General features: G+C 44.7%; 1 protein-coding gene across 1 annotated transcript in view; it reads left to right on the forward strand.

The window, feature by feature from the left end:
- Positions 1-9,853, forward strand: part of SCFD2 (sec1 family domain containing 2) — a 294,635-nt gene extending 284,782 nt beyond the window's left edge. The window contains exons 8-9 of the mRNA XM_065405129.1: positions 1,384-1,503; positions 8,462-9,853. Coding sequence (XP_065261201.1) covers positions 1,384-1,503; positions 8,462-8,554 — 213 coding nt within the window. The 3' untranslated portion in view covers positions 8,555-9,853. The remainder of the gene's footprint in view (positions 1-1,383; positions 1,504-8,461) is intronic.
- The last annotated feature ends 2,779 nt before the right edge of the window (positions 9,854-12,632 follow it).

Genomic DNA, 12,632 nt, shown 5'->3' on the forward strand with positions numbered 1-12,632 from the left:
GGTCTATAAAATCATGACTGGTGTGGAGAAAGTAAATAAGGAAGTGTTATTTACTCCTTCTCATAACACAAGAACTAGGGGTCACCAAATGAAATTAATAGGCAGCAGGTTTAAAACAAACAAAAGGAAGTATTTCTTCACACAACACACAGTCAGCCTCTGGAACTCTTTTCCAGAGGATGTTGTGAAGGCCAAGACTATAACAGAGTTCAAAAAAGAAGTACATAAATTCATGGACGATAGGTCCATCAATGGCTATTAGCCAGGATGGGCAGGGATGGTGTCCCTAGCCTCTGTTTGTGAGAAGCTGGGAATGAGTGACAGGAAATGAATCACTAGATGATTACCTGTTCATTCCCTCTGGGGCACCTGGCATTGGCCACTGTCGGAAGACAGGATACTGGGCTAGATGGATCTTTGGTCTGACCCAGTATGGCCGTTCTTATGTTTGCCAACCAGAAAGCTCTATAAAATGGCATTTCTGATATCTCTGATTTCTGATCCAGGCAGTGCTCACCTCAGGCAGCTCCCCGCAAGTGGTGACATGTCCCTGCTGCTCCTAGGCGGAGGAAAGGCCATGGGGGCTCTGTGCGCTGCCCCCACCCCACCCCGACCACTGGCTCTGCAGCTCCCATTGGCCTAGAACCGCAGCCAATGGGAGTTGTGGGGGCAGCGCCTGCGGACAGAGGCAATGCGCGGAGCCGCCTGGCCGCGCCTCTGCCTAGGAGCAGCAAGGACATGTTGCCGCTTGTGGGGAGCTGCCCGAGGTGAGCGTCTCCCAGATCTGGCACCCCAAAACCCCTCCCATGTCCCAACCCCCTGCCCCGAGTCCCCTCCCACACCCAAACTCCCTCCCAGAGCCCACACCCCCTCCCGCACCCCAAGCCCCAGCCCTGAGCCCCCTCCCACACCCAAACTCCCTCTCTCCATTGATAAGTATAACTCTTTAGTTAACTCGAATTTTTGACTAACCAGAACCCTCATTCCCCCAATATGCTGGATAACAACGCTTTTCCTGTATATGGTAATATATGTAAACACATTTAATTCATTGAAAAACATTGGCCTGATTCTCAGGTCTGCTGAGCACAACTCCCTTTGACCTCAGTGGGACCTGTGAATATGCCACACCTGAATATCATTCCAGTGATTTTTAACCTGCCAGAATCTCTTTAATTTTCTATCCAACTTCCATAGAAACCAGCATTTTAAAAAATAATTTCTGAGTTTCCTCTTAATCTTTCAATACTCTGTCTTGACCAGTCATAAATAGCCATTGCATTATGTTATTGATCGTATGCCCCATGCGGCTTTGTAGTCAAGAGTACTTGTGTTTCAGAATAAATTGAAGCAATGTAAATAATGCTTTCTATTGTTTTATAGGTGAGTCGTCCTCACCCCAGTGATCATCCTCTCCTGATCTTCTATATGGTTGGTGGAGTGACAGTCTCTGAGGTCAGAATGGTGAGGGACCTAATATCAGCACACAAACCCGGTATCCAGGTACGAAACCTTAAGTACTGTGATTTCTGTCTGAGCCAGGACAAATTAAGAGTAACAAAGAAAATGCTTTTTATAGTGCTGAATACTGCCCTGATATTGAACATGTACCATAACATATAAATAAGGCTAATAATGGTGTCAGGTCTCTGTTGTGAAACATCTGCAGGCAAGCAGCTTTCAGATGCAAGTTATTTAAAGTTTGTTGTGTGCAGTAGATTCAGTGAGGCCCAGATCATTCCATAGGACCTCAGAATTTGCACATGCAGTTTTCTGTGAGTGAGCATTTGCTTGGGAATCTGCATACGTAAATTGAACTGCAAGCAGCGATGCCATTAAGCGGAACAGTAATGACTGTCCAAAATGTTCAGTCCTCCTCAGACAGAAAGGAAATGGCTCGGATTAGGGGCCTCTGAGGTGGAAAGGGGATGGTGTTAGAGGCTTACGTGTCAATGTCACAGGGTGATGCTGGTCCTTTAAAAGGGAAAAGGCCAGTGCACCTGTGACTGCTCTGCTGCCTCCTAACTGGGCTTAAAAGAGGGCACCTGGGCCCTATGGGAGAGAGACTTAGTGAGGCAGAGCTGTCTGAGACAGGCAGAGAAGAGCAGATGAGAGCTGCCTGAGGAGGAAAGGAGAGTTCCTGGTAGCGGCGGCAGCAGCAGCGAGCTGTTACAGAGAGCCATGAGGTAGAGCAAAAGGGTGTTGGTGAGGACTGGCCAAAGCTGGGGAACCCCTGATGAGTTAGAGGAGAACTTGTGCAGAAGCCCCTAGGAAGAAGGGAAGGTTAGGGGAAAGTAAGCCCAAAAGGAGAGCGTTGATCCTGGAGTGTGGATCCCAGGAGCAGGGGCAGGACTAGGGTGCCCAGACAGCAAGTATGAAAAATCGGGACAGAGTGTGGGGGGTAATAGGCACCTATATAAGAAAAACCCCCGAATATCAGGCCTATCGCTATAAAATCGGGACATCTGGTCACCCTAGGCAGGACTCATAGGCAGAGTCTGGCTGAATGGAACACTGTGGGAAGTCCTCTAACAGTGAGCCTGGGAGGCTGCAGGAAGCTGATCCCAGAACAAGGGGTTGGTCCTGGAGGGACATGCCCTGAGCAGAGGTAGGACTGTCAGGCAGGGACGCCTGGCTGAATGGAACACTGAGCAGAATTCTGTCGTGGGAGACCTGACTTAGGGCTACAGGAGAAAACTCGTGGTAGAGAAGCGGGTCTAGGAACTATCGGGTAGAAGACCTGGATGGGGCGCCCTGTAATGGGCTAAACGGACTGGGGCAGAGTGGTTAATGACTCTCTGGTGGGTGACCTGGGAGCGGTGACCCAGGGATTGAAGAGCTGCTGTATTGTAACCTTGTTTTACTTTGAGGTTTTGAGAACAACTGTCTCTACGACGAGGGGACTGTGGCACTTTATGTGAATAAAGGGGTTTGAGTTTGTTGCTGAGAGAGACAACATGCCTTAATCTGGGTGCATTCTCATGGAAAACTGAGGCAGACACACTTGTCATGCCATGACCTGCCGCGGGAGGGTGCCCCAAGCAGGGCCACCTTCTCACAGTCAGGTCTGAGTTACTGTGACTCCCTACAGCAACAGGGTTGAATTCTTGCAGGGCTGTCTTAGCCTTTCATCCTTCTGTACTGGATAAATTATTTATTTTCTGTTACTGAGTGAGAGTCAGGATGAGACCTTAAAAATCAAGATCCTAGCTGCTTGTATGGACCTCAGATCCCTGGACGTTTTCTGTAAGAGTTTGCTCCAACCTCCTAGGTTAAAATGTCCCCCCTCCCACCTGCAGTTCAGTGTGCTATGCTCAAGTTGACAACCTGGCTGCCATCCTCTACCTCAGAGTAAAAGACGCCCATCTTAAAGAGTTTACAGCTGAATAAACAAGACAGACAAAGTCTATAAACAACCACACAGGCAACCTGTCAAATAGTACTTACATTCCCTCCAGGTTTGTCTCTCCAAACCAACCTCCTCCCCTGTCCCATCCCCTCTCTTCTGTCCACATGCCCCTGGCACTAAGGTGCCATTCATTGACCCTGCCCAACCTCCAAAATAACTTTGGGCTCAGTCAGTTAAGGGGAAGGGAATATTATTGGCAAGCATCTGAAGGTCTGCTGCTCCTGGGCACACTGTCTGCCTCTGAGAGGGGGGGGTAGCTCTGTGTGGTGGGGTTTCTTGGGAGCGGGGACAAAAAGTCCATCTGACTGGTCCCTGCCCCGTTCATTCTCTGGCAGCAGCTCCTGGCTGCATTCACTGTCATTCCAGTGGAGTGGGGAGGGCAGGGGTTACTTCTGGCAGGGTCTAAGATATTGATAATTGTTAATTTGGAGGAAGGTGTATGGGAGCAGCTGGATTTCTCCTGGGTGGAGCAGGCACAGAAGGTGATCTTTATAGCTGCAAGAGAGATGCAAAGAAACACTTCATAACCAGCTGCCTGTGTCATTAAACATGTCTTGTTCCAAAGGCTGAATGTAAACTCTCTTGTTTTAATTCCTGCGAATACAGCTCTAACTAATGAAAAGTCTGTAGCAAAATGGAGCCAACCAAGGCAGAGCAGCCTCTGATTGATAGCATGTTTTCTGCACTTTAACAGCATCTTTGAGTTGAGAACTCAATATTTTTATAAGATAAAATGCCCTTTCCAAGAGCACTTTTTCATCTGATAACATGTTTCTCTCCAATTAGCTTCTCACTTATCTCCTTAACACAGTGAGTCAAATTCTTTGCTATCCAGAACAGGGACTGAATTGTGATGTACTGATGGACAAGTTAATCCAGACTCTAAATGTTTTAATATAGCTTGAAAGATAAGCACGAAGTTAATGAGGGAGATGGTGTAAAACTATGCAGGAATTCTTTTGGCTAACTTTCTAAAAGGGATTGAGGTTTGACAGTGGTGACATGGAATCTGGTGCTGCTTTGCTTTGGTTGACCCTGGTGGCAGGTCACCCTTTGAGGCAGAGTCCCAAAGAATTTAGAGTTGATGCAGCTTTTACTGCCCCTTGCCTTTGTATGAAATTGTTACATTAGGGGCTAAAGGGCTTTAGGGGAGAGTCCTGAGGGGGGTAAATGGAAGAAAAGAATTGGTTGTTCGAGTCTCGCATATAAAAGTGTCTGAGTTAGTTGGATTTACCTGGATTTCTAGAGTTCAGCTGTGAATATGCGCCACCTGTTTGGGATTATTCTCTTTTCAAAGAGCCAGGCATTCATCTACCACAAGCCAGTGTTTAACAGAGCTGTTTTTGTGATGTTCAGGCGATCAGTTTCAGACATCAGGGCAAGATGAAAACATTGGCCTCCCTGTTCCGTTGCACTTAAACAAAACACTGACATTTGCACTAATTATTGGCACTTCTTTTAAACTGGAGTTGCACTGTGGATGTGAAAGTAAAGAAATTTATAAAACAACAACAGACAACCTGTCAGCAGATCGGTTTCCTCACCAATTGCCTCAGCAGTTGTTTGGAGTTTAGGCAAATGAGAATTAAGTCTGGAGATTGGAAACATATGTTTTTATCCACATAAGCAAATATATATTTTAGTCTGGATAGGGGACATTTGGTTCATCTCTTCTCATTGTGAGACACAAAAGAGAACAGTGTGTTTCAGGCATCATTTGTTTTCAGATGAAGCTGAATAGCTCTGCCTACTGCTTCTTCGCAAATACCACCTCATAGGTGTAATGAATTGGTACCCCTAGAGGCATCTAACTTGGGAAGAGGCAGAAACAACTGAACTAACAAGAGAGGAGAATGACTTTTTAAAAAAATAAGAAACTAAAGAGGAGGAAAGAGGAAAAAGTGGATGTTTTAATCCCTTCCCTGTGTCACATCACTAACTACCCACCAATGTTTGAACACGTACCAATATTGGTTCGTGTTCACATGCCCACAGACTCCAGAGATCTGCTCTACAGCAGAGCATGTTGACATGTGACAATCCATGTGTCCTGCACCTTGTTTACTGTATTCCCACTGTATGCTGATGCAACAATGACACAGATGAGAACAGAAATATAAAGACATGCCCAGTTTATACAGATTCAGTTCCAATGATTTACTTCTGCTGGCCCAGATTATTTCTGTGAGGTCTCAAACATGCCGTACATTAAATGCTATAGAAGAGCATGGTTATTTATGAAGTGCAATTATCACCCCTGGCAACCATGATTATCATTTGGGTGTGACTGGTTTGTGTTCTTTAGCTGCTCTGAAATATTGGGTGAAATCCTGGCCCCACTGAAGTCAAAGGAAGTTTTGCCCAGGGGATTACACCCAGTGTTGTACTGCATTGTCATTAGTATTGCTGCTTGCATCATATTGTCTGAGCCCTGTAGTCTGAAACTTCACAGCATGTGCATTCAGCCTCCTGTGCCTCCTTGCGAGCCAGATATCTGGTGATATCCAAGATTACCAGCTACCATCTCATGGGATGTTTGTATTGTGGGATGATTAGTTTCACAATTTCTTCATTTTTTACACAAACCTTCTCCTCACCTTCTCTTTGTTTACCCTGGTGCTACTCATTACAGTGTAGTGGATCATGGAGTGACCCTCTGGCCACTTTATGGTGGCTGTCATGACAAAATGTAGCCCTCAATTAAAGTGTCACAGACAAGGACACAAATGTTAAGATGGGTGAGGATCTGCAAAGGAAATTTATCCTCCGAAAGAGACTTGCTTGGACATTTATGGGCAATTGTACAAAAGATTGGATCATCTGCTTTCCATAGAAACAGAGGGCCATATGCTCTCCTCCATCCACATCTGAAACCACTATTGATATCCATGTGCATGGATGGGAGACAGCAAGACTGTGTCTTAACATCAGAATAAGTTACAATCATCACTCATTTGTTTGTGTGGACTCATTTTATCAATTGCACATCTACCCTGCTAGTTTAGTGATAATACTATGAAGATGAAATTGCTTTTATCTGTGAGTGGTGGTGGTTTGGCCTGTAGATTCATAGACAAAAAACATTAGTAATATGTCACCTCATATTTCTTAGAATTAAGCTGAGTACATAGGAAGAGGAGTGCACAGACTGTACTGTACTCTGATTCCTCCACAACATAAATAGGAAAGTGCAGTCTTTGTCACCAGCAAATTACAGAGATGGTCTTAAGCAATGGGAAATAGAAGAGATAATCTGTGTCATTTTGCTGTAGTTTGTGTGGGAAAGCACACGAGGTTGTTAGCACAAAAGAAAGTGTAGTAATTTAACTCCAGATTCTTTTCATTATTTAAAGAGAGGATGAAAGAAAAGAAAATAATGTGGAACAGGGGAGGCTTAAGTGTAGTACTACTGAGATCTGGGGTATTTGGTATTTAATATCTTTTTTTTTTAAATCACCTGCAATGTTTGAATATTCAGATAAAAACATATTCATGCATGTTGATTTTTACCTCAGATGAAGAGTGTGCACAATTTGATCAATTACTAAAAGAAAATAGGTACATGCACACTCAATGTTGTTGGCATTTAAATTACAGTTGCCATAATTTATGCCTCCTCATTTTGGATTTTTCTAAATTAGATACCCTTAATCTTACATTGAGAAAGCAAATTCATTTTTAAGTCTGATACAATGCTCCTCCAGTTTGTCCTGTTCTTAATCTGTGGGCCTGATCTTACAAACACTGCTGTGAGTAGTGCTTGTTATACTCAGTAGTTGGCTCTAATGGTAGGAAAGCCCGACACTCCATTAGATCTGCAGGACTGAGAATTTAGTAGCTAATAAAATCTAGTTAGGGACCCAGGGGAGAAAAAATATATATAAATATATATTGTGTACAAAAATCCATCTATGATGGCCTGCTGCTTAAAGGATGAAAACAACAATTCTGCTCTGTGAAAAATATTAGTTTTTGAAGTGTTCCAATGCTGGATGTTGGCATTGATCTGTGTAAAGAATTAAATATTCATTGAGCCAGAGAGAGAGAGAGGCTGACTCTAAAGCTTGGTGGTTCGGGTGTTTGTCTGAGATTTGGGAGGACTCAGGTTGAAGTCCCTGCTCTGAATCAGGCAGAAAACAGGCTTCAATCTGGGTTGCCCACACCTCTGTCCCTGACTAGAAATTCCCTCCTTGACCTGAGAAACCTTCCCAGTGAATATTGTGTCAGAACCAAGGCGTTTCTGCAGAACACTTTTGGTTTTGACAAAACAGTATTTTTCAATGGAAAAAAGATTTGATCAAAACCAGGGCTTTGGAGCGGAGCCCGGAGCTGGAGCGCGGAGCAGCTCCAGAGCAGTGGAGCTGCAGGTTTTTGCCTGGAGCTGGAGCGGAGCTGGAGCACAGCTCCAAAGCCCTGTTTTGACCAGCTCTAGTAATGGGTGATGCTGCCTTTCACTAGGGACATATTTTCTCCTTATGAAAAGAGTAACAAAGATAATCCAAACTGTGTCCGTGCTTGAACCGTGATCCTGCTGGCTGGAACACCAGGCTCCTGGTCTCAAGTGGCAAGTTTCTGACAGTTGACTGTATTTCATTGACTAGCCACAGCAGGTAGACAATGCTTTCTGTAATTTTCACCTCAGCGTAAACAAAGAAGAAACAGCTGCAATTTTGAGTCACTTGTTGACAAAATTCAGTGCTGTGGCAAGGGAAACTGCTGGTTGAGCGACTCATTTTTCACAAGTAACACAGTGGGAGTCATAACAAATCACTGTGCTACCCTAGTAGTGGAACTGTGTGGGGTGAATGAGTCACACTACAAATGCATTAGGAGTGGGATAGTAATCACTGTTCTCCCACTGGTGGGTTCAGCTATAATTATTAGCTGAGCAGGTGGTAGCATTGGACAAGCTGTATTGCCACCTCACAGTGAGCATAAGACATCAATGATTCCTCTGCTGTTCTGTAAATGAACAGTACACGTTTAGAGACCTTGTTCTGATTGCAGACAAGATTAGTCTCCTGAATTGCATTTTTTTATTTCTGTCTTCAGGTAATTGTGCTCTCCTCAATGCTCCTGACACCACTTAACATTCCTGAGTTGTTGTTTGCAACAGACCATCTACAACCAGACATAGGCATCTGAAGAGTGCAGATCTGCGGAGAAGATAAGTGATTTGCCTTCACTGGAAATACCACCCTCTTGCCTGTCATCCTTTCCGATATTCTTCCAAAAATGAATTTGTCTAAAAACTAATTGTGGTTGTAATTGAAAACTGAGTCGAGTGATTTGATAGCTGGCTGCAAGGGGACTTGAATGGATTGTGGGAGCACTTAAAAATCATTCATTTGTTCAGTGACGTCAGGCTGACACTCGGCTCCTCCCTGCTGAATGATATTGCTAACATGGGCCCTCCCCACCGCATTGCCCAGAGAAGATGGCTGCCTGTAGTAATTCCCCAGAAAGGGGGTAATTCTGGAACAGCTGCAAAGGGCTAGATTCTGCCACCTTACCTTCATGGAGTAGTACTTTCCACTGGAAGTAGTCCCAAAATGGGATTCCTTGTAGTGTAAAGTGGGAGTAAAGGTAGCAAAACCTAGCCCTGGCCTGTTTTGTTCCCCTGCAAAACACATGTGCCTTAGTTACGTGTTTAACTCCTTCTGCGCAGTCTGTGGCCCTAACCCCAGGGAGAGGCTATGAAGCACAGCAGTGAACTGAGTTGTCAGTAGTAGAATAGCTACAAGTCCACTGATGGCTTTACTGCTGATAGGGTAGAGGTGGAGGGAAACATGGATGGAGAATCCCACCATAATCAAACTAGTGAGCCATGTACTGGCTTTCTCACAGGTCCCTGGTTTCCTCTCTTGTTTGCCTCAGTCATAGTCTCATGAGAAAAGTCACTTTCTTTGATGACATTCTCCTCTGCATGATTTTGCACAGGAAAACACGTGGGCTGAGATGATTAGATGTTTCACTTTATTAATCCTAGAGGAATGCTTCTCTCAGGCACATCAAATAAATAACATATTCCCATTTGCAAAAACATTAGGGTTCCAAAAGTAGAACGCTCGTTTAAAGTTGTATTTCTGAATAACAAGGGTAGGAAGAGCTTTTGATTTTAATTTATGATTAGGCAACAGCCTTTAACAAGACAAGCTGTCTGAGTTATGTAACTTTTCTTTTTTTAATTTTGCTTTAATCTTTGGAGGAGAAAAACATAAGTGGTTGAGGATTCCAACTGTATTCAGCACTGAGGTTAATAAAAATGCAGCATAAAATAATGGTGCCACAAAGATGCAGCGTATTGTCTCAGTTTGTTCATCCCAGGGATGCTAAGACTACATTCTATGCTGGGAGATCATTTACTGTTACATTTTAGGGGCACATTTTTAGGCCGTCTTTCTATATACAGCGAAGTTCCCCTATTTTAGCATTCTTTATTATGCCCAGAGACTAGGTTAAATAGAAACTAGTTCTTTAACCTTTGCTCACTAGCTAGTTTAAGTTCTGTTAAATGTAACCTTTTTTCTGAAAACTCTTCATTTTGTTTTAATGGTGCACTTCGGTAGCCAGAAGGGAACAAAAGCCTGATTATAAAGGTTAGACTGAAGCATGGACAAAGTTGCCTTTATGAAAACAGATTTAGACGATGAATATAGAACGTTACGTTCCACTGTACTTGATGGGAAAGTAACATCAAACCACATGTAATGCTAAAAGCTTATGAAGTCTTTTTGACTGAGCAAGTTAGAAAAATGACAGCAAACAGCCTGTCTCTGTGGTTACATCATTTCTTCTTCATCTGCACTGTTTACATTATCAGAATATAGATGTTTTGGAAATTACTTAACAATAAAGCAAAGATTACAGAATCTGCTCATCTTCCTGGCTTTTTCATACACACCAACCCCTCATTTATTAGATACATTCTGTTGCTCTTCCCCCACCCCACCCCATACACACACACATGCAGCATAACCAGAAAGGTGAACTTGGTTATGTGTCCATTCTGCTGTGTGGCCGTCAATTCCTCCACATCGTATCACCCTTCCCCTGTCTTTCAGCCGCCCCAAGGGATTCTAGACAGGAGCTCCTGGCACAGGGAAGTGGTCACCAGTCCTAAGAAGCTGTTGCAGCCGTGACAGTTTCTGTCTCCTTCCTCTCCCCACCCCCCTTAGCTGAACACTCTCAGACCCCTGACTTGGTAATCTGAGGACATGCTGCATGAGTTATTGGGCAGGGCAAACCAGTGAGGGTTGGGGCCTAAATAGACTTTGGTGTTGGAGGTTCCCACAGCTCTTGTGGTTCCACAGATCCCTGTATAGGGGGGATGCCTAATCTTCTATGCCCACCTTGGGGGAACTTTCATAGCCAGTTTGCCATGGTGGAATGCAACAGCAGGCTAGAGCATTGTACTTCAGCAACAGTGAGAGCAGTCAGAGGCTGAAAGGAGACAAAGATGATTGGCTGCTGTTCAAGGACAACAAGGCAGACCTTGGGCCTTTGGGGATGTGTTTTGGAAAGGAGGGTGGGGGCTGTGTCCCCTAGTTTGGGGGAGGAGAGTGGGGCAGGGTGAGTGTGGTTTTTGGTTGTATTAGCAACAGAAGTTTTGAGGGAGGGTGACATAGAGAGCTAAGGCAGGGAACTGGCCCCTACGTGGGGGTCAGCATGGGCACTGCATGCTGTGAACTGGCAGGAGGATGCTTGCTGTCCCAAAGTGAGATCATGGCTAGCACCCAAATTTTCTGTAGAGGCCAAGGAGATATCCAGGTGTCTGTTGCTTATCCCTTGGTGGACTCCTTCTTGTCTTCCTCCAGCCACACATACACAACAAGATTCAAGGGCCTTTGAGTTCCCTCCAGTCATCTACAAGCAGGAACAGCTCAGCAGATGCCACTGCTTCATCAGGCAAACCTCATCTACATAGTATGGGACACGGCCATTCTCCGCTGCGGTAGAGGATTGAATTTTGCGTTTGGAGGTGTAGGATGCTGGCCAGAGAAGTGGGGAGGTCAAAGGATATTATACCAGATTTTGGAAGGCTTCCCTATCTTAGTAGTTGTGGTGAAATGGGTGGGGGGGAGAGGGTCTTCAAAAATAAGAAAGCAGTGGTCTGGTTAGACAACTGGTTCGTAATGTATCATGTTCTCCTGCAGCGCTCATCCTTTTCCAACCCCCACCCCCCTTTTGCCATACCAGCACCATGCCAGGAACCTGCTCCAGGGGAAAGGTGGGATGCTTGCAACTCTCTGTCACCTGCCCTGGTTTTGGCTTGTATGTGGCACTTTGGCCAGTCTGATGTGGACATTAGGCACTTGGGTGACAATGAGTTAGTTGACACATCTGCATTAAAGCTCAAATGAGACTGTAACTTAATCTAGTCTATGAGCCTTCTGGTCAGGCTGGTATAATTGCACATTACTGCAGCAGGTGTGGTGGTGAAGCAACTGCCCTATTGCAAGTGATGAATGGAAGATATTCTAGCTAAGCTTGGCATTAGGTGGGGATGCCCTAGATCAGGAGTGGAGTTGGGAGCCTGACTCCCAGGGGTTGGCTTTTGACTTTGCCTGCAGCCAATCTTCCAACCAGAAGGAAACACTTTGTCCAGGTGACCACCAAGCAATGACTAGTAGCATCTTGGGGCAGGCTAGTCTTGCAGGTGACATTTTTGTAAGCAATTGGAAATTAATTTGGGGTAAATGGTTACTGTCTCCTACTTGGGTGATAGAGAAGAAGAGAATTTTGATGTTTCAGGACAATGAAACCCAGTGCTAGAAGCTCTTAGGGGTTGGCCTAGGAAAACTAGTCCTTTTTAGGAAGGCAGAATGGTTGTTGGCTTATTGTCTAAGCCAGCTGGCTGGGTCTACGGGGTGGTCTGTGGTTAGATAAGTCATAGCCACCTCTTTTCTCAAGAATGAGTCTGTGTTTCCCCATGATTATTATTATTGTGTGATAAAGTTGGGGCCTAGGTGCCATTTGTTCCAATCAGTATGTCTCAGCTGTCTAGTTCTCTCTGTGAATGGAATGAAGTCAGAGGTTTGTGCCAATTTACTTTACCCACTAATCAACCTCACTTTCATTCTTCAAGGCATCGTATTTATCGCTAAGCAAAATTGTAGTGTAGGTTGTGCTAATACTGCCAGTTTCTAACAGAAGAGTTGAAAGTGGCAGAGGCTGGTGTTTAGCTCACGAATAAGTTCGTATCTAAGTAACATCAAGCCTC

The sequence above is a fragment of the Emys orbicularis genome, chromosome 5 (genome assembly GCF_028017835.1).
Source record: "Emys orbicularis isolate rEmyOrb1 chromosome 5, rEmyOrb1.hap1, whole genome shotgun sequence".
Lineage (NCBI taxonomy): Eukaryota > Metazoa > Chordata > Testudines > Emydidae > Emys > Emys orbicularis.